This window comes from Gouania willdenowi, chromosome 13 (genome assembly GCF_900634775.1).
Source record: "Gouania willdenowi chromosome 13, fGouWil2.1, whole genome shotgun sequence".
Lineage (NCBI taxonomy): Eukaryota > Metazoa > Chordata > Actinopteri > Blenniiformes > Gobiesocidae > Gouania > Gouania willdenowi.
Genome location: NC_041056.1, coordinates 17,069,041 through 17,094,975, shown reverse-complemented (window position 1 = coordinate 17,094,975; position 25,935 = coordinate 17,069,041). Strand labels below are relative to the sequence as shown.

At 39.5% G+C, this 25,935-nt stretch overlaps 1 protein-coding gene across 1 annotated transcript in view; it reads right to left on the bottom strand.

Moving 5' to 3' along the window:
* The window catches only part of LOC114474973 (uncharacterized), a 30,895-nt gene extending 9,105 nt beyond the window's left edge, over positions 1-21,790 (bottom strand). Inside the window, exons 1-21 of the mRNA XM_028465613.1 lie at positions 21,707-21,790; positions 17,691-17,870; positions 15,901-16,021; positions 15,680-15,772; positions 15,486-15,609; positions 15,235-15,397; positions 13,870-14,058; positions 13,620-13,794; positions 10,619-10,749; positions 9,742-9,918; positions 8,935-9,065; positions 8,655-8,812; positions 7,292-7,519; positions 6,825-7,163; positions 4,931-5,079; positions 3,282-3,540; positions 2,066-2,233; positions 1,337-1,494; positions 1,021-1,161; positions 711-855; positions 102-253 (exon numbers count right to left, since the gene is read on the bottom strand). Of these exons, the coding sequence (XP_028321414.1) occupies positions 102-253; positions 711-855; positions 1,021-1,161; positions 1,337-1,494; positions 2,066-2,233; positions 3,282-3,540; positions 4,931-5,079; positions 6,825-7,163; positions 7,292-7,519; positions 8,655-8,812; positions 8,935-9,065; positions 9,742-9,918; positions 10,619-10,749; positions 13,620-13,794; positions 13,870-14,058; positions 15,235-15,397; positions 15,486-15,609; positions 15,680-15,772; positions 15,901-16,021; positions 17,691-17,870; positions 21,707-21,736 (3,411 nt within the window). The 5' untranslated portion in view covers positions 21,737-21,790. The remainder of the gene's footprint in view (positions 1-101; positions 254-710; positions 856-1,020; positions 1,162-1,336; positions 1,495-2,065; positions 2,234-3,281; positions 3,541-4,930; positions 5,080-6,824; positions 7,164-7,291; positions 7,520-8,654; positions 8,813-8,934; positions 9,066-9,741; positions 9,919-10,618; positions 10,750-13,619; positions 13,795-13,869; positions 14,059-15,234; positions 15,398-15,485; positions 15,610-15,679; positions 15,773-15,900; positions 16,022-17,690; positions 17,871-21,706) is intronic.
* Positions 21,791-25,935: the final 4,145 nt, after the last annotated feature.

The window sequence follows — 25,935 nt, the reverse complement described above, 5'->3', positions numbered from 1 at the left end:
CATCAAATGTCAGTTTCTTTCAAAAGCTCAGCAAAAACATATTTTCAATGGGCCACATAAGACATTACAGATTATGTAAGTAAAGTCTCTGCTGCTCTGACCATAGCGTTGAGGTTTGTAGGCCAGTCTTTAGTTTGTAATCTCTCTTTTTCCTGGTCTTGCTGCAGCTCATACATACAGATTTCCAGCTTCTCCAGGCCAGACAGGAGGACTGAGTGCCATATACACTGCTGGTCCCATTCATCTTCATCTCCTGTGTAAATTCAAGCGGAAACAGAATTAGAAATCCCATAAATAAATAACGTTCAACGAAATGAAATTAAACTTGTAAAGTTAAGATAAAAGGAAAAGCATTTCTACATCAGAAAGATTTGGTGATGATAGAGAGAAAGAAACCACCAAAGGATGGTTTCTAGCTTCTACATCAAATGAAGAACAGAGCATAACTGGGAAAAATAATAACAAATCTGCAAAAATATTTCAAACCACAGACCAGAAACCATCTGTTTCCAAACCAGGATAGGAGAAATAAGAGAGTAAAAGCACAAACTACAAGAAAAAAAACAGCACGCTTAAAGCATAGAAAAAAAATCACATTTACATTCAGTGGGAGGAAAGATAGATAAGGATGAAATACAAAACATCACTGCTGCAGAGACAAGGCAGACTGGATGTTTTTTTCTGTTTTATCTTTTCTTCCACATGTTTACCCAGAGTAAGGATGTGAGACACATGCAAAGGGAGGACCAGATCCAGGACGGGCCGCTGAGCAGCTTTCCTCTGAGCTTCAATCTGTGCTGAATCGTGCAGCTCCACAGCTGCATCCAGCTGTTGCCTCCCGGACCACTGGAGCTGCTGCAGAGCACAGCGTCACACTTTAAACATTGAAGACGGGGCCTGCATTTGATTACTGGCAATAAACGCCACATGATTGCACCAGCATACATTCAGTTCAGCGATTACTGAAGGAACAACATAAGATACAGTATTTACATCCAATACAGACTTCATTAGGCTGACCTGGGCTAAGTTCGTTTCTGCTAACCGAAGGAGACATTGGTGTAGAGACGAGTCCACATCACTCAGAATATCCTCCTCCCGTTGCTTTTGCTGTTGCCAATAAGTGTTGCGTAAACAAACTTCTCTCTGCAGTGCCTCTACCTGGTGAACAAAGCAAAAGCCAAAGGAAACGCCAACATGTTTAATTAAAACTCTTATTCGAAAAACACTTTTTATGGTATCACCGAATTCAACAAAAACAACATGTTGAATTGTGTTTAAACTCTTCATGGTTTATGAAAGTATTAACAATTATAGTTCTCAGTGACTCTCCCACCTGTAAACTGCTGCTCTGACCTGTCTCCATTAGCCAGTAGGAAGCTGTAATGGGAACTGTGTGTTTTTTGATGGGATCCAGTCTTGCTCCAACCACAGTACTCAAAAGGCCTGTCACTGGGTCAATGGTTTGGGAACCATAACGAATCGCCACTAAGCCTTGGAAAAAAAAGAAAGAGCAAACAGACAGAATAGGAAAACCTCATTATCCACATTTTCACGATCCTGTTATGTGATAGGTATTAAATAAATGTAAATATAAATAATAAATATTATGTAATTAATTAAAAGAAAAAAAATTAAGCTTTCAAGAAAAATCGTCATGTTTTGTTATATAGAGCTAAGTTGTGGTCTCACTATTTGAGTGATACGACAGGTACAATAGCTTTATATGGCTATTGGTAGGAATACTTAGTATCTAACCACGAATTGAGTCTGTATACATAGATGAATAAAAATGAATAAAGTTTTGCATTCAAGTGTTAATGCAGAATTCTGTCATAAAACAAAAGCTTGGTCATTCTACAGTTAAGACAAGATGGACATTTTTTGTTTTCTTTAAAATCATTTTCTTTTTTATTCCAAAAAGGCATCAATTTTTTAGTTATTATTAGTCCTAAATTATGACAAAACCAATTCTTAAATCGTTCATATGTCAAAGTTTTCTTTTTTCAGGATCAAAATGTGATTTATTCATTAGAAATTAGAATGAAGTTGTTTGCAATGGTACCTTTTCCATCAGGGTCCTCCATGGTGCCTGCTAGTGGTACTGTTTTGCCAGACCAGTCAGCTTGACAACCCAGCACTTGTACACCTAGACCAGAACCCATCGGGTCAGGGTACTCCATGCCCAGTAGAGCTGGCACGCTTCCGTCAGACCCCGGCAGTGGCATTTCTCCTTGTTTGTAAAGCACAGGAGAACTTTATGCTGTGCAGGAAAAAACATGTACATACTGTATTCATACCTTAACCATTTTTTTTTTATTCAGGGCTAATATTGGCCTATCAGCTACAGCTCAGGCCAGACTTTCTTTAGTTAACGTTGATTCAGGTGCTCAAACAAGCAGGACATTGAGCTGTAGACACAAGCAAGTAACCTGAGAGTGAAAAATGTTGCAGGTCAATTATCAGATATTGTTTTTCCAGCCTCGGAAATTAAAACAATAGGCCTGAAACAATAGTTGAGTTTTTATTTTCTACATTTTTATCTAATATTGAAAATGTCAAGGGCAACTGGAATCTTGTTCTTTGAAGAAGAGTTTCCTGGCCAAGATAGCTACTACAGTACTATGGGCTCAGATTGAATATTAGGGAGAGAAGCATAGATACAGTAAATCAAACATGGCATGACATTGAAGTTCCAATTCAAAAAAATATAAAACATACATTTTTGACATTTGTTTGATTACACTGTGACCACTTTTGACACTTATTGCTGATTTCTTTGATTCAGTTCAGTGGCACCTTTTGTTTCAAAGAAAAATAAAAAATGCCAGCTTGCATTAACAGATGATTGTAGATCAGTGCTTTTACACTGGATTCACTGTGACTACTGAAATTAAAGTATTTAAGCTTAACAAGGTGAAACATATCCATTTGTTATTTTGAGTACATTTGTTTAAAAAAAAAGTAAAAACATATAAAGTGCTTCACAATCTGCAGGTTATGCTATTTAATGTGTATTAAATCCAATAATTTTGATGGAAATAGAAAATAAATTGTGCATGAACCTTTGTTTTGTTGTTTTTTAGGGAGGCGTGGGGCTACAGTTATTTGTCTTAATTAACATAATCACATATAAAGCTACTTGTTATTAATAGATTTCAAAAGTGGCCTATATAGTCTTTGGCTTTCATATAAGAAACCATATATTGCAGATCAAAAGCAAATGGGAGACACTTTTAAAAACGTGTCTCTTATTGTCATGCTGGTTGCCATCTTCTCACCAAGAACTCCTCCATTCTCCTGAAGACAAACGGACCAGTCCAGAAGAATCTCCAACCTGCTCTGCAGCTGCAGCTGCCAGTGAAGACTCCGTACCCACGCCTGGTGAAGCTCCTTAGCAGCAGACATTACCAAGTCCTGACGCCTGCATGAACTTTCACTGTCAGAATTAGTCTGCAGAAGCTGCAAGTTTGGATCGGAACCCCACACCTCAGCAAGTGGCTTCAGATGACCAAATATTTTGTGCATCATTGCCAGAACCTGGTTGAATAAAAGGTTGCTGGTTTGTTGCAGATGATGAACAGCAACATTCATTATTTATTACCAGTGATTATTATTGTATACTGTATACTGAGTGTTGACTAGGCCACTGGGAGTGAGGCCCAAGGCTAAGGCAGGCTGACTTGATAATACTGTATCATGTTTTTCTGCAGTCAGTGCCTTCTCCTCATCCTTCTCTCTCTGCTCTGTTTCAGGTGTCGTGAAGCTGATGATGGCAGTTCCTGATCTGAACTAGTCTGGCACACTCTGATGTTCTATCACTCTATCCTGTTCTGTTGGTTCTTCTGTCCACTAACCCCAACCAGTCGAAGCAGATGGCTGCCACCTCTGAACCTGGTTCTGCTGGAGATTTCTTCCTGTTAAAAGGAGTTGTTTCTTCCCACTGTCGCTAAATGCTTGTTCATGTGGATCTTGTTGTGTTTTCTCTTTCTTATTAAGAATTTTATATTTTGATAAGCGCATTGAGATGGCTTTGTTGTAAATTGCGTTATACATATAAAGTTGAATTGAATTATATATATATATATATATATATATAATTTTAAATGTGGCATTTACAAAATCATATTTCAAATTCACTGTCATGAAAACTAGTATGATGCTCTCAAAATATGTTCTTTAATATTTCCCTGACATTATAAAGATGGGCAAAACTACTGGATAGTGTATACATGTGTACATGCATAAAATCATAAGCATTTTGCATTTAACTCCTGTTAAAAGGGAGTTTTTTCTCCCCACTGTAGCTGATGCATGTTCATCTGGATTTGTTGGGTTTTTTTCTTTTTTACGAAAAATTTTATATTTTGATAGTGCTCGAGATGACTATTGTTGCAATTTGCGCTATATTAATAAAGTTGAATTGAATTTAATTTTCCATATGCAATGATGACTTTTGGAGTAAGAACTTCTGAGGAATCTTCTGCTATCGAGTTTCTTTATGTTTATCTAGAGACGTTCCTCTCCCTCTTAGCTCAAACTTTAAATCAAAAAAGTTTGTTGTGTCTTTTCCCCCACACTTTATTTCACGATCTTAACCAACCTAAGCTTTGTGCTATGAGATGACTTTGCTGGAAAATTATATTCATGAAAATAAATTGAGAGCAGACGGTAGCCTTTGATTGTCTGTCCCACTGGAATGAGCTCCATCACCTTTTGACACTAATCGGGATAAACAGGCTTTGAGAATAGATGGACTGATGGAAACTGAGAAGATTTAAAACCAAAAACACTGTGCAATTAAACAACCTGTTTGTACATTGTGACATATCCTCATGTAACAAACCCCAAATGAACACTGGGAGAAAAGTAATTATCTTACACTGTAATTTTTATGGATATTAAATTCAAATGAAAGTAAATGAGTGACCTTGTTGTCTAGTATATTCTGGTATCCTCCTGCAGAAGGAACCACTAGTCCTCCCCGTATGGTGGCTCCTGCAACCTTCACCAAGTGCCCACTCAAAGGTTCGATGAAGGGCTCAGCCAATAGGACTCCACCAACAGGCAACACATCCCCTTCACAAACACACAGCGCAAGTAAAAAGCAGATGTACACAACAGAGACAATATTTAGTTAGGCCACTATGATTCCTCACTCCATGCTCAGATTTCACGAGAGACACATCTATTACACATTTTTACACATACAGTATATTAGCAAGCAAACCTGCCTGAAGAAGGTCCTTTTAAGGACGTTTAACGTTGCGTTACCGGCTTGCTTTTTACTCCTGTTATGGATAGACAGGGATATGAGGGCGGTGGATGGTGGTCTCCTACCATTGGGACCAAGACAAACACGGAGCGGCGGACCTAAGCGTCCGTCACATGGACCGGGGGCCACCGCGCTACACAGCTACAGAGAGCCAGGCTTTCAGCCACAATTTTTTGACCCACGGGACTACTTTGTACCCCCGAAATATTGCTCCAATGAGCACACCGCGAGCCGCAGTTACACGGACACGCTCAGCCACAGCGCTGTTCCACGAGGCACCAGGCACAGCACACACACACCCCACACCCCAGTTTGATGACCCAGACTTTAGGGTAAAAGTAAGTGTTATTTATAAACTAATAAAACTGTTCCACCATCTAAAAAGTGTTTAAGCCTCTAAGCCCCCTCCCACAATTCAGAGGCTGACTGATCATTTATCCACCTTTATTAAACCTGCCAACCCCTGTAATAAAACACAAACATTAATTACTGGGAATGCTAAAAGCTGGAAACACACCACCATGCTCATCCTCCAGGACCACTACACGGTGGCCATGGAGGCTGAGTTTGAGGCCCTCTTGGGCATGCCCACAGCAGGCTGGCGAGACCCCTTCTAGACAGCCTCATCCTGGGCTAGACACAACCTGGGGATGCGTTTACAGGATGAGACTATGGAGCAGGTGGAAGCTCTGATCATATCTCGTGTAGAAGATGTGAATGAGCAGGGGGAGGAGATGAGAGAGAGAGAGACAGGGTCTCATCACCATCACAGCCCAACCATGTCCCATCATCAGCACCAGGGCTGAGGTGCACATTTCAGCTGACTCCAGGGCCATAGCAGAGGTGGCCAGGGCCCCCCTCCAAGCTCAAAGCCTCCCCAGTACCCCGTACCCCATTTCATCCCCTGTTGTCACCAGACCATGCTCAATGGTTACCACGGCTACCATGGCGACCATGACAGAGCCAATTTGGGTCCCATTTAGGGAGACTGAAACAGCCACTACTGTTCAAATTCACTCCCATCCGACCCAAAGAGTTTCACCAAAATCCCAGAGGACCCCTTGGCCCCTCCCTCTGGGTGAACTCATCAACACGGAACCAAAATCTAAATCATCCAGTTAAGATATATGTTATGTTGGTTGATCAAGTCTGAATGAAGGATATTTTATTTATTTTATTTATTTTATTTATTTTATTTATTTTATTTATTTTATTTATTTTATTTCAATTTTTCAGTTTCCCCCCTTGAGGGATTGCCTCTTTATTGTGGTCAAGGGGTTTGCGTGCCTCAGTGACCTTAAGAGCTATACCAGGACAGGTCTGAAGGTAGAGGCCGGACTAAGTGCAATCTACTTCTCTGGGGTGGGGTTGGACCCAATTCAATGAAGAAAACACTCTTACTATAAGTACAGGGGAAACAAAGTGTTGGAGCATGATGTGTACATATGATGCCCCCTTCACATTTCTGACTGCCCCCTCATACAGTATATGCTGGCCTACAACGGTCCCTGCATATATTTGTTATGACAGTAAGCTTCACTCTACTAACCTTTAACTGGATCCAATGTGACTCCAACAGTGAGAACAAGGTTCCCAGTTCTGGAGTCCAGTATGGGATAACCAATCTGTATAGGCTGTGGAATGCGTGTGACTGGGCACAAATGCAGCTTTCCCAGTGGGTAAACCAGTCCAGTCTGGGGGTGGATAGTAACTGCCAGTATGGGTACTGGGACTCCTGTTTCTGGTTCTGCCATGGGGGTGCACAGCTGAGGTCTTTGACCTGGTTTAAGGCCTTTGAGCCGAGAACTTGGTAAAGGTAGGTCTGAGTGACTTAACATTGGATAAGGAATGAAAGCAAGAACGGGAGTGTCCCACTTCCTGTTGTCATCTGTAGGAGGAAAAGCAAGAAATAATTAACCTAGACGGCTCTTGTTCAGTCATAGCTTCATAAGTTATTAACTGCATTGGGTCTTATTGTTATCATCTTCCATTAACAAGACTTAAGTTGTACTATACCTGCGTAAAGATCTGTGGTGAACACTAGAGTAGAGCTGACAGGATCATAGGCCACATTACCAATGATGGGAAGAACTCTACCAGTGTGAGGGTGAATGCAAAAATCTGGTGGCACAGCCATTGTGTGACCATTGCTCAGCAACATATGACTTTGGGCATTGGGCCTGATGAGTCCTGTGACTGAATCACAGTAAACAGCATGAGAGGCACTTAGAGACCCATCCGGATCTGGAATTAAGGAAGAAAGAAGCCCAAAGTAAGAAAGTGATGACATCCCTGATCATCACCAGTTGTCATTTGTTACTGTGCACATATTTCTAAATTAATTTAAAAAGTTTGGCCTGCCTAGCATCGCTTTGAGTGCTGGAGACTGGCACAAGCAGAGCCTGTGACCCTGAACAAGAACAATTAAGTCCGACGATGGATGAATTAAAAAGTTGAGACTTTGTTCAGACTTGGTGCTTGGTAGAATGCGACTCGCATTGCATCTCTGCCTGTCGGGAAAAAATTTTCTTTTTTTTTAACCGTCAGCTTGGTCTAACCAGTTTTTTTGACTTCACTGAGTGTCTGACATTTTCTTGCTGTGTTTAATGAACTCCTTTCTCCCTCTCTCTGCTGGTCGTTTTTTTTTTTTTTTTTTTTTTAAACACACACACACACCTGGCGTGGAAATAAAATAAAATAAAAAAGAACCCAAAACAAAAATCACACTGATCATAAAAAAAAAGTAAAAACAGAGTTATGTTGAGTTTGAAAACTCTTGTTCATTACATTTTACTTGTCCAGTAAATAGTTTTCTATTCAGAAATAATTATAACAATTTCTGATCAGCCCATATCAATTGCATGCTTAAAATAGCATACTGGTTAAAGCCCCGCCCATTTCAAGACAACCCCATATAAATATTATTTAGCTTACAACAGATATTACTAAATAATCAGTAAAAAATAAAGATAAATCATAATTATAAAATGTATATATTATTTAAATATTTATTTTTATACTTTAACATTAGACAAATACTAATGATAAATCATGCTCTGTTTTGTTTCACCAATTTCCTTCACCTCTACCTTCTAAGCCTTTACTCTAACATCTGTCCTCTCAGAAACAATTAAAACAAATCAGCTTCTAATCAGGAGGCAACTTCTGTTGTTTACTTATGTCAACCCCAAAAATGTAGGTGGTCAAATGCATGTTATAACATTTGATTTAGTGGACAGTAATCATTTTGGTCATGTATGCACCCCCATGACAGTCCAGCACTGATATAGTTTTAACTATCCATTGCTCACATTTACCAATAGATGGTGGTGTTTATTCACGGTTTAACCTTTCTAACCAAGGAAAGGATATGACTCACCAAAGAGGTCATTCTTGGTCAGGACATTTCCTGTGTCGGGGCAGAGCAGCTTGGCCCCTGTACCCTCACCCAATAAGCCCCAGCTCCCCTGACGCTGGCATTCAACTAACACCAGTTCTCCCATCTCGCCCACCAGAGTTGTTAGCCTCTGGATCAAACTGCACATGGGAAAACAGCACTTATGAGGGTCTGATTTCTCAATGGATGATGTGAAGTCATGGATTTCATTAAAAGTATACTTGTGGGAGGTGAAAAAAAAAGAAAAAAAAAGTAGTTTTACATTTGCTGACTCAGTTCACAGGATTGTTGGTTGTTGTTGTCAATTTTGGATAGTAGTCTGGTGCACTCTCTGAGCTGAGACGTGAACACACTGTGGACCTTCTGCTGGGCCTGCTGTTCTCTCCTCAGAGCCTGGAGGAATATTTTCACACAGCATTCAGTACAATTCTTGTTTACATGAAATGTTACAAAAAAGAAAAACTGTTTGTGACACCGCCTAATTAATCAGAAGATGTAACTTTTCAACAGACATCAGCATTATGTTGCTTTGAATTGAATAAGGAATGTGTCATCGTGAGACTGTATAATTGCATTCTTCCATTTCTCTATATCAGGGGTTAGCTACCAACATTTTGACCCTTGTATCCTCTTCTTCTTGTTTTTGTTACTATACCTCATGGTGTTTTCCCAATATCACTATACCTGGTAAAATTAAGGATAGCAATAATAATGTAATGTTTTTCATATTCATCATCAGTCTTACTTGAGTTGTTTATTCCTGCTTCCAACTAAAACAAAGAGGGTTTTTTTTCTATTATGTCAGCCAGATTTGAGCATTTTATCATCCAACAATTGAATGCTAATCTTATGGAAACACTGCTGGACACATTCTTGTTTCAAACATGTTCATTATTCAACTTGGAACTTGTTTTACGTGGCAAAAAGTTGTTATAATTTGTTTTATGACACTCACGTTACTGTCCATCTGATTTAAAAAGAGAAAATTAAGCTTTTTATTCATAAACCCTGCTTGCAAAAACACATTAAAAATCATATTACAGCATGAACACACAAATATAGTTTCAACCTGTAGCTGGCCGTCGAGCAGGGCCCTCAGCTGAGAGCCCAATGACTTTCGTTGCACCACCTCTTGGTCTATTTCCCTCCTCAGCATCTCGTAGCCTTCTGCCACCTTTTCCTCTGTGAGCAGCTGTGGGTGGAGCAGCTGGAGTTTCCCAAGCACTCCTTGGTACAGTTCCTTTACCTGAAAACACACAGACACACATTTGGAGTGAGTGGCACCAAATCCAAATTTGTTGTTGTCACCTCACACACCTGACCATACCCTGATGTATCATCACCTTAACACTCTGCAGGGCAGTAATAGCAACTGTTCATCTTCTTCACTGAATAGCGAAGGGCAGAGAGTGTCTGCTACCAAACACAGGTGCATTTTACAGTGACACCCAGTCTTTAACAAAGACTGGGATTTTGTTTCTGTTGTGTGAGATGGAAAAGAATTAGAAAAAAAAATAAAATGGTGACTGATTATTCCAGGACTGTTAGATAAATAAGATAGGGTGAGACACAATAAATAGTTTCACTCAAAAGACAGAAGTCATGACAATGTTCTTTATCTTTCACATTGATACTTAACAGATCAAATGTGATGTATGAATAAGAAAAAATAGAAAAAGGCGTAGTCCTAAAATGTGAGCGGTGTAATCAGTTTTGTTAGAAACTGTAAAAGGACTGTAAAGGTGTTGCTTTGTCTTTTTGTTTTTATTTGCTGTCAAAAGATTGTTGGTAAATTACATCCTACAGAGGACATTTAAAATCTTTTTTTTTTTTTTTTTTTTTTTTAGTAGGAAACTTAGCATTATTCAGAGCACGTGTGAAGGACAGGAGGGTATACTGTCACTCTTTTCAATGCTTAATCTACATTTACACAAAGATCCACAGACCTCAGAGGTCAGCTGTCCCAGCTTTGAAGTGATTGACAGGCTCTGTTTCATCAGAAGGTTGTAAAAAGTGCTGCTGCAGAAAGCCTCCAGATCCACCTGCTGTTCGTAATCCCAGAAGTCATCCAGGGTGTCTGCACAGTCATCACACACCATTCAGGAGCAACACAAAGTAATGGAATGTGTGTGAGAGAGGGAAATAGAGAGCATGATGATTATCCAAATTGTCTTTGCCAAAATAATTGCGCACATAATCTTCTTTTTGCAATTTTAAATGATTGTGCAATTTCACATTTGTAATCTGTTCCAGGTCGTTTGTGCTCTTCTATTTAAAGCAAAGGGAACTTCATGTGGAATTAACATTTTGGTCAAAGTATTTAAATTTGGCATATTTTGTTGTAAAAAAACAGTGACTGCCCTGTATGGGTTGTAACCCAGCTATTACAATCTAATTTTGCTATTGGCTGAGAATGTTGGTGTAGGATGTTTTGGTGGTTTCTTACATCACAAACCATCACTGTTAGCCCCGCCCCTCCTATCAAAAAAGAAGCACCTGTGGAGTCTGCAATCTGTGGTGAGTAGGTTGGATTGAGATAATTGTGAATAGAAAGGTACAGTAAGTTTTGAGTTGGTAGTTAGTATAGCATAACTTGTCCTTTGCAGATTTTTATGTATCCTCACGTCAGCCCAAACCTGGGGTTTGGTTACTCTTTAAAGGGACAGTATTGTGAAAAAATCCTTATATAATGGTTTTGCTACAGTGATATACATCCCTTTAGTCTCATTCAGAGGGTCAATGATGAAAAAGTTCTGTTTCCATTGTGAGAATGTGAGCTCCTCCCTCTCAAACTACCTCACAGGTAAAACAAACACTGCGTTTAATATAGAATATAAATTATACTTTATTGTCATATATGTAAAGCTACATACACAACTTTTGTTCTTTGCATTTAACCCCTCCCTGAGGAGCAGTGGTGTAGCGCCAGGAAGCTGTTAGGGTTAAAATTGAGCGACCGTGGCTCAGAAGTGGTAGAGGGGTCGTCTTCTGATCGAGAGGTTCGGAATTCGATCCCAGTCTATACCAGTGTCCTTGGCCTAAGACACTGAACCCTAAGTTGCTCCCAGTGGTTGACCAGCGCCTTGCATGGCAACTCTGTGTGAATGGACAAATGAGCTGATATTATAAAGCGCTTTGAGACTACTTCAGTGTGGGGATAAAGCGTCATATAAATCAAGCCCATTTACTATTCAATATACGGGACTGGTCAACATCCCACACTGATGGACCAGGGAGATAAGAACCAGTGAGCCTACGATTACAAGCTTGCTCTCTTAACCACTAGTCCCTTTACCCAGAGATAATGTATTTACGTTCAGTATATAGATTTTCCAGTACATAGATAAAAGTGTGAGCGCTCACAATTAGTTCCACTTTTAGTAGCCGTGAGATCACCTTGTATCGCACTTTGACTTGATCTGACGTGTTTGTGACCCAATGCGATGCAGACGCAGCCTTAGAACAAAACAGTGGACTATCGTCTTAAATGGACTATTCCTGTAATCAGAATAGGTGAGGATGACAAGAAGCGATGTAGCAGCTCTGGTGAGTGTTTGAAACATCTGTCTGACTCCACTATTGATGTGATAAACACACACCGTGGAGCAGCGTTTGTCAAACTCACAATCACAATTGCCACTTAAATAGCCATGTGTTTTACTGTAATTTGCAATTTGTGGATAGCAAAAGACAATCGCTATGGCGATCACTGATCACCCTCTACAAGAGCGAGGCATTAAGTCAGCATCTACAGACACGCCTACTCATGCATATGATGCATGAAGGCCCCAAAACAGCCTGTTTTTAGAAGCCTCATGAAAGTGACTTTTCAGAGGAAAACAGGCAAGTTTGGGAAAAATAAACCTTAAATACTATGTTAATGGCTTATTAAGATTCTAATTGGAGCCTCTTTAGTCTACCACACATGGATCTGGACCACATCAAGAATCTCTTGTTTAGTTAAAGCTGCAACCCACAATCATTTTTTGTCAGATAAAATCATAGTGTAGGACTCAACGATCAATGAATCAAACAGCATTACTCCAAAATGAAAGGAAAAAGGTGGAAATTATTTTTCACACATTGCATTGTGAAAAGTTGAGTCACAGAGACGGGTGTGGAATATCAGAGATGACAAGTAACGAAGTACAAATACTTTGTTACTGTACTTAAGTAGTTTTTTCTGGTATCTGTACTTTACTTGAGTGTTTATTTTTTTGGGTAAATCCTTACTTTTCTAAACAAATAAAAATGAGCTTGTTATTTTTAAGACCTTCGAAGATGTCGTAAAAAGAAGCAAACATTTTCCAATTTTTATAAATGACAAACTCAAAGCGGGTCTGCATTTAATTGAGCTTTGGCAACTTTTTTTTGTGAAACAAGAGCTAAATTCTCCAGTTGTTCAAAGGTAACATATTTAACTTGTTTCCAAGTACCAGTATTCTACACGTTCTGAGGACACTTCTGGAAAACAAACATAAATTATGTTCATTTATCATCATCAGTCTATTTTGTGTATACCCTGTGCGAGCCCACCTAACAAAGAGGAGGGTGATTACCATTGTCCTCCTTTAAAATCACAACTGCCTCATCAGCTGAATGTCATTGGGAACATGTTAGATAATAAGGTGCACAGCCTCACCTTTGACATGGCTGCCCCAGTCTTGTGACATTTGGACTGTTCTGCTTATATCACTGCTCAATGCACGTGATGCCACGTAGACAACAAGAACCTTTTCAACAGTAATGACAGCACTGGGGTCCCTGTCACTGTTATATAAGAGGCTACAAAGGTTCTATAATGTGTCATTGTGTTCGTATTTGTTGTATGGCACAGGTGTCGCGTGTTTAAATGAGTGTTATGCAATATGTTGTCCTTCGGGCCGCCAGGGAAGCAGCAGAGTGGTCACATGTTTGTGTGTATGTGTGTCTGAGTCAAGGTTTCACCTGCACAAACTGAGTCTTGTGTCACTCTGGCTTGCTGATTCCGGTGGGTCTTCTGAAGCAATATCACTCTTGAACCTTTAGACGAGTAGTCATCCATTAGGTAGGACAGTTGCAACCTCCGATACTGTGCTTGGATTGGCACCTTTTCCGGCCATCCATATTCACGAAACAGGATCTACAGAAAAGACAAATCCAACTGTGTGAATCATTTTGAATATGTCCCTGAGATTAATTTTCTGTGTACACTAACCAGGACTGTAACACAAAGACAGAGGATGAACACAGCTCCACATAGAATTCCTCCTGTCACTAGCCAGTCTGGCCGCAACAACAGGTCGCGTCTCCTACTGATTCCCATTCTGGTCATATGGTGAGGGGTGGGTGGGAAGAAGGGGCCAGGCTCATAACATTGGGCTCCTTCAGGCATCACTCGCACATACTGCGAGACAGCGAAAATCACAGTTAAACAAATCAAGCAGTAAAACCTCATTATATTTAGTTTTTTAGTCTTTATTTAAGTTAGGAAAAAGTTGAACTAAGACATGGTGTAAATTAAAACTAAACAGATAGATAGAAACAAATAGACAGAGGAGGAGCAGTAGTTTTCATCTGTAGCACCAACCTTGTTTGTTTATTTATGATTTATTTCTGTAAATTCTAGTTTCTTCTTGTATATTCTCTATGTTCTGTATTTCTGTATGTATATATTATTTCAACCCTGTTTGCTGTTTTTCTTTTCTGTAATGCTGCTGGAAATATATTTTCCCTGACGTAGCCTTCCCAAGAGATTAATAAAGTCTATCTAATCTTATCTAAACAGCATCTGGGCTTTTGTTTTAACACACCATGTTTGGAGCAATTAGTCAAAACACTATTAATATATACTATTAAACTTTAAATGCATCATAAAGAGCACTCTGAGTGAGATGGGCATCTTTTTCTTGTGGTTGGACCATATTTCTGTTTATTTATAAAGTTTATTTTACTTTATCTGTTGAATGTTGTATTGTGTATTTTCAAAAATATTGGAAAATTGTGTATTATGCTTTGCTGCTGTACTTGAAAATGTTACGGCAGGCTGTTACCTTACAACTCTACCCCACCCCCAGTCTCTTACAAAACAGAAATTTAGCCCCATTTGAATAATCAGGTGAAATAAATGAAATCAATCCAAAAGACTTAATAAAAAAAAACCCAGTAGAAAGATATTGTTAAAAACTAGAAATGTCTTTAAATGTATGTATTTATTTTTATTTGGTCATTTTTACTACATTTAGTTCATATCAGACATGCGCTCGTCATATTCTTCCTTGTTTTGATGTAAAGCTTTTGCACAATATTCTTTCCATCAGCAGTTCATACATTGTTTGATCGTTAAGTGTACATAACGGTAAATGCTCGCAATGATGGCTTTAATAAAAGAAAACTTTTTATTAATAATTTATTCTTTAAAGATGCAAGGATAATAAAAAAAAAAATTCTAAAGATGTGAGTAGAAACAGAATAGCTCTTGATATTTCAAATGAAACAAAATGTAGAGGTAAAGCTTTTCCAGTGGTAACTGTTCACCTTTACAGAATTTGTTTTATGTGTGCATTGTATTGTATATAGTTACCAGATGTTTGTACTGATGGCTGCTCAGTGTGAACACATAGACTCCAGGCTGCATAAAAACCACTGAAAAAAACTTTGGGGGCGTCCATGACAGACTCAGCTCTTCTTTTAGTATTTCAAACGTGCCCCAATCAAAGACACTGTTTGTGTTGTACAGATTGTTTCTGAAAGACATGAAAAAGTCAGCGCTAGGGAAGTGGGCCAAAACAGAGATATACTGTAAGAAAGGATGCACATATGTTTCTCACTCACATATCATATTGAGGGTAGTGAAGTGTATCAACGATAAAAAGTATAACATCGTCCAGATGGAGGCACGTGACTGGGTTAAGAACCATGTCTTTAATGCTATTTAAGTCTTGCCGCCGACCTTCATCTAAAAGACAGAAATGGTTACATTTCTTATTTGAGTCTTTTTTCTTAAAAAAGAAAATATTAGCACAAACCTCCTGAACTCTGACTATCTGCCTGTTTGGTGTCAGGAAACATCTGCTGAAGTTCCTTTGGGAGACCACTGAGGATACCAAGGAAACCAGCATCTACAGTCACACAGCAAGGACAGAGAGAAATGGGGAGATAAGGAGGTAGACAGGGAAAAGAAAATGAATTGCAGGACAAATCGTCCTTTTGTGCGTATGATTGTGCTCGTGTGAATGTTTGTCACTACCTGATGTGTGAACTATGTAGATAGGGCGTGAGGAGTTCTGCTGGCTGGGGCACTGCAGGTTCCCCTGAGAGTCCCACTGTTTGAAAAGTGTTTCCAGCGTGCTACCTGAGACGCTCGACACCTGCACACATCAAAGTGTTTGTCATTTAGAGCAGGTCACAATAAAATGGGAGACAATGACTCAAGCTTTTACTGTTAGGGCAATACATAGAGTATATATGGATGTGTAGTAGTCTATGATATCTGCAGCAGGTTTTCTATATTAAGCCATTTTAGCATAGATCTGATATCAGTGATATCAATCATATAAGTGAAGCTCTACTATTGCTCAAATTTGGATTACCTGTACATTTGATTTACTAGTGTGCAAGTATAGTTCACTATGAACTCAAAAGTGCCACTAGTAGTTCTGGTACTAGTGGAGGGAAATGTACTAGTACAAGGAAGCGTTATACACTACAAAGGAGGGTGAATTTCACAACCAATCAGGGTGTTGGATTTGAATATAACCCCACCTACTTCCTTTTTTATTTTTTTTTACTTTTTATTACAAGTAAAAACAGTAAAACTTTGAGTTTTCACTTGTATCATATTTTAAGTCTACTAGTAGTACGACTAGTAGACAATTTTGCTTTATTAGTAAAGTGTACTTGCGCACTAGTGTGCCAACAACCTTTACTAATAAAACTAATTTTTTGTTTACGAGTACTACTAGTACACTTAAAATCTCACCTGTAGTACTAGTAGTCTTTTTTTAGTCTACTAGTAATGATAGTATTAGTAGAACCAAAAGATTGACTAGGTTTAAATAACAGACCTAATTCAAATGAAGTAGGAGGGATTTTAACCAAATCCCGCAGCGTGATAGGTTGTAAAATTTTCAAAAGTGAATGGAAAGCCTGATTTTGAGTTTTACTGTGCCATTTTTAACGTATAATGCTTTGATTTTGTACTAGTGACACTTTATCTTCACTTGTAAAGTCTACTTGTGCACTAATTAACCCTAACCCTAACCCCACTAGATCCCTCCACCTAACCCAAAAAATGCCAACATAGCTCGAAAGGTGTCATAATTTAGCATATCTGCAAAAGTGACTTATTGTAATATTTACTAAAGCTGTCACTATGTAACGACAGCTTTACATGAAACTAGTAGTTTGTGTGAAAAAAACAGACTCATTGAGTCCCCTCTGCTGCTCCTGCAGCCTTTGGCAGATTGCCAGAATGCACTGCGACCGAGCAAAAAGAACCAATCAGAGCCAGGATTGTGTTTGATGGACTGTCTGACAGCTGTTGCTCACAGGCCATGCCCCTTTTCCAGAGCGAGAGTGTCGTCTTTTTTACAGTGTATGGTCTGGAGGAGTAGAAGATGGAATTGGTGACTTTTCTGTTTAAAAGCTAATTACTACTGCTTGATTTACATTATGTTTGATTTGTAATTGTTACACTGGAACTCTGTAGTGCATATGTTCATGTGCGCGCAGCAGCCACACGGAGGCTGCTGTAAGCAACACTGAGTTGTTGCTGCTGCTGAGGTGTGTGCACATTGAGAGAGAGAAGCACTGCAGTAATATGCTTGTAACAGTGCATGTTATATTACTGTGATGTTGCTGTCGGACGAACGATAGCTTGTTAGCTCCTCTGAGGGAGGGACTTTGGAAAGTTTGGAGGCAGGGCAAGAGAGCAGCGGGGAGGGAGGGATCTGAGAGTTGCGGACTGCACCTTTAATGACAGCCTTCGTGACACTTTATTCATACTAATCTATCAAACTATCAGCATGTTGTACTCACATGGCTTTCATTGCTCCACTCCAGCTCTAAGCTTCCATTGGATCTGCACCACAGCCTCAGCTGAGTAGCCCCATGAACTCTGCAAAGGCCCTCACATGATGCTCTGCCAGGGGGCTCTTTGCAAACACACAAACCCAGCTCACCATCATACCCCTGGTAGTCCTCTGAAGTTTGACAAACCTGTAGAAATGCAATAATAAATTAAATATTAATTTGACACTTTTTCCATTCTTTTGCTCACTTTGATATTTTCTACTTTTAGATAACGGTCTCTAACTCTCTGGTCACATATTTTAAAGCAATACACTACAATATATTGAATAGAAAGCATCATAGTATAACATGTAAAATGGGTGATCAAAGAATAGTTGTCATTAAACATCATTTACATTGATTCACATCGTTTATATTGGACCTTTTTTTGTGTGTCCAATTTTAGCCTTTTTGTTTTAGCATTCTGCATTCAGAATTCCTAATGAAGTAATTCCTGTACTGTATGTGCCTACAGCAAAAATATTAGTTAAATCATCATCTAATATAGATTGCTTTAGAAAATTCCTTTGAATATATTTAATTCAAGGAAAATACAGACTTGCAAATACTCAAACTGTCCCACAAGCTACAGAGCTGTCATTAGCAGGAACTAAAAGCGGTCTTCAGTTAAACATTAAGTAGTCTTAATGTAAACATGTATCTGATAAGGCCACAGTCAGGTTATTAGAGGAAAGGGCAAAGACATCTAGGTTGTATTCACTGACTGTGCTTTTGGAGAAGGTTTAGAACCTGACTGCCAGGATCGATCCAGAAGGAAGAAATAACTATCATTGACAAACATGGACATTGGTCAGTGATTTCATTTGGATTGTCTCTGAATAAATAAAACTTTCAATCTGTATCTAATAAGTTGATTTTAATCCCTTTTTGTAACTATGTTGTCCCAGCTAAAATGATTTACTGTATTAAAAAGCTGTTGCAGTTATTGTTTGTACTGATCAAGCTAATGGCCATTTTTCATGGTTGGTGTACATTTCATTTGATACATATTTAACTTGAAAACAAGCCATATCGCTGTAAGGGAGGAAGAGGTAACACCCCTTCTCAAAAGCACATTGCTGCTCTGCCTCTGTTCCCATAGCCTGTTTTTATGTGTTGCGTTCCCCAAGATGACAACCATTTACGTAAAAAGGCAGCTCTCTACGCTGCCTTTGGACGTAACCGCGCTTTGTTAAATGCTATACTTAAGTTCACTGTGCATTAGTGAATTGATATCACGTGGCTGCTGCTGCTACGTTCTCTAGCTAGTGGGCGGGATAACACTACAGGAAGGATGACAGCGCTAGAGACGATAAATAAACTTTTTTTGAGGAAAAAAACGACAGCTTTTGAAAGATGGGAGACCAACACCTGAGCTACCAGACCTTCAGCAAAGGAAAGGTCAGAAAATTGTTCGTATTTTCTACAGTGAATGATAGGATTGGCTTTGTGGAGGCTGTTCTGAGTTGTTGTTGTTGTTGTCGTTTTCTCTGTGTTTCCAACGCTGCCTTGTTATGATATATATCTTCTTGGGAGAGTATGGAGGCTATATTAAATAATTGTTTATGTTTCTTTAATGGTGTTTTACGACGTTGATTTTGTTAGATGGCTAAATGCTTGTTCATTTGGATCTTGTTGGGGTTTTTTTCTTTCTTATTATAAATTTTATATTTTGATAAGAGCATTGAGATGACTTTGTTGTAAATTGCGCTATACAAATAAAGTTGAATGTAAATGAATTGAATTGAATTAGCACTTGCCAGCAGAAACATATGAAATTGTCATTGGTGTTGACATTGGTGGTCTCGATTTGGAACGCCCTGCCTACCCAACCCTAGTGCTCACGGCACATCACTGAGAACCAGTCTATTGTAACATCTGCAGTAAATCGCATAATCAAATAAAACCACTGATTAAGCAATAATCCTACATCAACACAACAATTGTTCACTTTTAATCAATAAAACCTTATATATTGTGGAAAGATAGTATATAAAGCTATATTGTGATGAATTAGAAGTGAAGTTCACAGGTTGATTTTGTTTATCGCATACCTCAATGTTCCAGACACTGTGAGCTTCAAGGGCAACAGTGCACGATGCAAGTTTAGTAATTGAAAAAGTTTTTCTACTTGGTGATTTATAATGTTAGATAGGATTTGTTATCACAGCACATTGGGTCATGTAAACTGTGTATGCACATATAGAAACAGGGGAAGAAAGAAGCTATGCCCAATGCCAAGAAAGGGGAGTGACAAGATAATGACTGCTAGAGAAAATGTTGAGAAGAACTAAAATCTTGGCTGGAGAGGGGTGGTTGGACAGTAGTTTTTGCAGGGTTGCCTTAAACCCCAAAGCTGTGCCAGATGATTCTCCTGTTTGTCCATATTGAACCATTTATAGCTCCATTAAAGAGGTGTTATTATATCTGGCATGTATTTATTTATTTGTTAGAGGACATTGAAAGTACTTAAAGGATTTTCACAAAATTCTAACCAACAATAGATTTCATGCCATGGAAGATTCCATTTAGAGGATCCGGGTCAATATACTGATACTGGGTCAGTTTCAAAAACAAAAAATAAATCCCTATTTTTATCATTGGTGAAAGTTCAAAAATTAATATCTTATGAAATGTGACTCAAGTATCCAAGTACCCCACCAAGTTTAATCTGGATTGGATTGGATTAAATTGCACATCTTGATTTTTTTGAAAAAAATTGGGGTGCCCATACATGTGGACCTACTATATTGTTAATAATGAGGATATACATTTCTTACATGCCTTTAAAGTGTAACTAAACCCCCAGGTTTTTGCTGACCTGCCACTAGGGGGGGGACTTAAAAATGCCAAGACTATGGCAAGACTATGGAGCAGATTAGACGATTTGATGAACCCTCTGTTTAGACCAGAATCAGCTCTTTATAGAAGCACAGATTCACAAATATCATCGCAGCTGAGTACAGTCCGCATGTAGCTGTCAATCAATGCTCACTGAGGGCTGAGAGAGCAGAAAACCCTCCTCCCAGCTTTTATAGGAGGGGCGGGGCAAACAACGATGGTCCAATGACGTCACATAATCTGTTACCAGCCAGTAGCAAAAATCAATTGTAATAGCCGAGGTTCAATTCTTAAAGGGCAGTCACTCTTACATTTTACAACAAAATACGCAAAAAAAAAAAATTTTTTTACTAAAATGTTAAAGGTTGGACTAGGATCAATCAACAGCGCTACTTAATTCCCAAATCAATATGTATTCAGCAGAAAAAAGTGGGTTTGGGGTTTAGTTACTCTTTAAAGTGTGAATGACCATGGTACCATGATCAGGATCACTGATCCAGAAATCTGCCAATGTCTGGCAAAAAGGATATTTGGCACTTGATGGAGGTTTGCACTCACTGGGTGCTCTTGTTCTTGTGTGCAAAGCTTATGAAAAAAGTTTCTGATTGCTAAATTCTAGGATTTCACTGCATTTCAGACAACTTGGACCTCATAGTTGACTGTGGCACCAGCACCTTAGCACAATGTTTCTATTGATTTTCCTTGGGGTGACCGTGACTCAGTGGTAGAGTGGGTCGTCCAATAAATTGGGTGTTCAAATCCCGCTCTTGCCAAGTCATTGTTGTTGTGTCCTTGGCCAAGGCACTTTACCCACATTGCGTTGTATGAATGTGGTGTGAGTGTTGGTGGTGGTCGGATGAGCCGATGGCGCACTATGGCAGCCTGACTTCTGTCAGTCAGCCCCAGGGCAGATGTGGCTTAGCTTACCAACCTAAGAGTGGAGTGAAAGAATAATGCTATGTAAAGTGCTTTGAGTGACCAAAATAAGGCGCTATAAAAATCCAATGCATTATTATTTCTTCCAAATTGTTAAATGTCAGATAATGATTGATTAATACAAAAGACTCCGACACTGCTTCCTTGACTAATCTCAGGTTGCAGCAACTGGCAATATAACTCCAACTAATCAAACACTTCTTCACCTTTGCCCTTGTTGTTATGCATGCACTCATGTCGTCCCAATGCACGAGGCCTCACCTGCTGTCTGCAGAGGAGGGACCACTGGTGTTTGTCCAGACAGTCTCCATTCTGGTTGCGAATTCTTTTGTCCTTGCACACCTGGTACAGTTTTTGGATGCAATAGTGTCCATTATGGGAAGGCTGATATCCCAAGATACAGTGGCACTGTCCCACACTTATCTGTAGCAAAGGCAGTAGGCAAAAGGTTATGCTGTAGTCACTGTTACGTAATATCAAATTAGTCACTAATTACTAAACCAAAATTTGGAGGTGAGCTTTCCTTCCTCTTTTTTCTATCTTATCATAAATCAACATTGGTTCTCCCATACACCTCAACGCAAAGTTCAGCAGGTAGAAATCTAACTCCTTTTATGAGATGATGAGTGAAGACATTAACACCGAAGAATGCTGCAGCAAGCCTGGAAACTCAACACTGCTGTTGGGAAACACGATCTTTGCAAAACTCGAAGATCAGTTCTCCAGATTGTTTCCTCGAAGGTTTCAAAATAACAAGGCAAGGCAAGGCAAATGTATTTGTATAGCGCATTTCATACACAAGGCAACTCAATGTGCTTTACATGATCAAAAAGTGCAACAGAAAACATTCAACAGCTTAAAATCAATAAGGACATTAAAATCAGCAGCAAAAAACATTTAAAATCAGCAGCAAAAAACATTTAAAATCATCAACAAACACATTACATCAACAACAACATGACCAAAAATCTTCCTCTCAATCATACCCAGTAGAGAAAAAGAGTACCTTCAACTTTGATTTAAAAATCTTCACATTGGATGCTGACCAGCTCTGGTGGAAGTTTGTTCCACTTCTTTGCAGCATAACAACTAAACGCAGCATCACTATGTTTACTGTGAGCTCTGGGCTCCACTATCTGACCTGTGTCCATAGATCTGAGAGACTTGCTGGGTTCATACCTGACTAACATCTCACTGATGTATTCTGGACCAAACCCATTCACAGATTTACAGTATACACCAGCAGCAGAACTTTAAAGTCTATTCTGGGGCTGCCTGGGAGCCAGTTTAAAGACTTTAAAACTGGAGTAATGTGTTCTGACCTCTTTGTTCTGGTTAAGACCCGAGCTGCAGCGTTCTGAACCAGCTGTAGCTGTCTGATGCTCTTTTGGGGGATTCCTGTCAGAAGACCATTACAATAGTTCAGTCTGCTGGATATAAAAGCATGGACCAGTTTCTCCTGATCTTTCTGAGTCATTAAACCTTTCACTCTGGAGATGTTCTTTAGGTGGTAGAAGGCTGTTTTTGTGATAGATTTGATCTGACTGCTAAATGTAAGATCTGAGTCAATCAGAACACCAAGGTTTTTGACTTGGTCTTTTGCTTTTAAAGATCGAGACTCAAGATACTTGCTGACAGCTGTAATCTTTTCCTTGTTACCAAGGACAATCACCTCCATCTTGTCATGATTTAGTTGAGGGAAGTTTTTGCTCATCCAGCAGTTTACTTTTTCTAAGCAGTCACACAACACCTCTATGGGACCATAGTCATCTGGGTTCAGTGATAGATATAGTAGTGTGTCATCTGCGTAGCTCTGATAATCAACCTTACAGTTCTGTAAAATTTGTCCTAAAGGACATTGGCAATCTGTCAGATTCAAAGTTTCCAATGCTGACAAAATAACTTCGCTCCTTTTTTTTAAAGATGGCAGCAACTCCACCACCTTTCCTGCAAGAAATACATGAAGTCTTGTGGTGCACTTTCATTGAGAAGTAGGAAGGAAAAAGTCCAAGTGATGTGTCAAAATAATATCAATAACAGTGATTTGTTAACAAGAGTTCTAACATTAAAAAGAGCTAATCTTACTTTGCGGACTGTAGGTATCGGGCCACTGATGAACACTTTAGGCTGCAAACAGCTCACAGTTTTTAGCAGATGGGTGAACTCCTGCTTTAACACCTCAGACTCATCCTTGGCTAAATCATTTAATCAAAAATTAATCTCTACATTTTTCAAATGTGGGTAATCTGCCACAATACGCAAGATTTTGTCAGCCAGGTCAAATACTGTCATTACCTTCGGTGTGTGAGGTTGTTGCTTTGGCTTACCATGCAGCTTTTATTTTCCTGAAGCGCTTTCTGTCCTCACAGTTCCAGAAGGTTGTGTGTTGCCCTCATTAGAGCAGGATCCTAGGTCATTCAGCAGTGGGGCAAATCACTAACCCAGTTCTACATGGAACTGGGTTAGTGATTTGGTGATACTCCTGCCTTTAACAAATGTCCACTTTTGTGTCTGGGCAGACAAGGGAGTTGAAGTCAAGGCTGCGGTCTGAGAAGGGAGTGCAGGCCAGTCCGTCTCATTACTGATATCAGGGCGATTTGCTCGACCCGTTAGCCTTTAAAGTGGATATGACTTTCTCTTAGGCTTAGCTCTGAGATTATTCCAGGGAGGACTCACACCTGTTGGCTTATCAACGGAAACAGGATCCCCCATATCCACAGTGTCCATTAACCTCTATGTTTACTTGTGTGGTCATATGGGTCAGAGCACTCATTGGCCACTCCATAAAAGTGACCTCCTCCTATGCTGTGCTCCCTTTGACCTCTTGCTTGGTGCCCGTCTTCTGGCGTTTACTTCCTTGTTCGTTCAACACCGGTTAGCAGTATGGATGGTTACTATGTAAAGCTGGTGTCATGCCTCTTTGGGACCCATGTTGCTCCAATGATGATTAACGGTGCCGCTGCCTGTGCCACTTCGTATTTTTACGTTGACGCCACAGGTTTAAGTGATGCTGCCGTTTTGCCCGGCTTAAAGCTGCCTGTGTGTGCTGCTATGGTGTAGCCTGCTTCGAGCCATTTTCCGCCCGCTGGGTCTGGGCTTAGCTGGGCATATACAACTCAGCTGCCGGCTGGCACAGTTGTTTTTGCGGCTTTGAAAACAAAACTGTCACACTGCATCCAGCTTACTGGGATTTTGGCAGGATAGTTGAGAGCTACGGGGCTCTGAGCCTCACCTTGATAGTGTTTTAATGTGTTCTTTGTATTGTTGTTACAGAAACTGATGGTTCTCTCTGTTGATGTTGGTGGTAATCTCTGTCTATATTTGCAGTGCACTCGTTTTCTTGGTTGTGTGTGTAGTGATTTGTGTGATGTTTACCCCATTTTTTGGTTTTCTCCCCCTCCCTCCAGCTTGACCTCAGTCTCCTAGTCTGCCCTGTTGGTGTGTGTGTGAGACTGTGTATGTGAGACTGTGTGTATGTGTGTTGAAAAGAGAAAGGGATTTAATACAAACAAAATACTGTTTAACTGTTTTATAATATAAATAAATGTGTAAATTATTCCTATTATGTCATTGTAATAAAGCTGTCATTTTGGAACAGTGTATCTTTGGCCTCTTTGGTAAAACCTACCTGTGTGCCATCACGTTTGTACTTAGTTCCCCATTTTGGGGTGGCATTGTCATCTTTTTATGACTGTCTAAGTTAAACAAATAACGATAGTGTTTAAGCTAAATCTAGCCCATAGGACAGTCTCACTATTGCTTTTGCTACACTTGTATTCCTCGCTCTGTAGTCTCCAGTTTAGTAATCTTTTGGAGAAGGCTGCAGTATTCTGTTGTGGAAAGAGCCATTCTTCTGCTAGTTAGCTTGCTACTTGTAGCTAGTTAGCTTGCTACTTGTAGCTAGTTAGCTTGCTACTTGTAGCTAGTTAGCTTGCTACTTAGCTTTCCAATAGAGCTCACAAAGAAAAAAGAGCCAGAGTCAGATGGTAAATTATAGTTATATGTGAAATGAAGTACCGTGTCCTTTCTCAGAAGAAAAAGTTTGTGTTTAGTAAATAATTTTCTCTGTGTGCTCAGCTTTGCTCTTTTGCTGCTGCCAGCTCAGCTGCCGGAAGTAGTAACAATAACTGAGCTTCTAAATCTTCTAAATCTATACACACAAAAATAAACACGGACTACGCCCTGCATTTTATTCGATCAAAAGAAAATCAGATCAATTCAAAAGTCTCAATCAAAAATAAAAATGAAAATCACTGAGAAGCAGCATTGAAAACCAACATCTGCTGTCTGGACAGAGAGAATCCAGATAAAAAACTGGGGTGTAAACACACGTGCTTCTTACCAGGAGAGCCATACCTGAAAATGCTGCCCCTCTCTGGGACATGTGCAAGTCTCCTGGCCTGACAGAGGCTGTTGAGCCACAGGGCCACAGGGA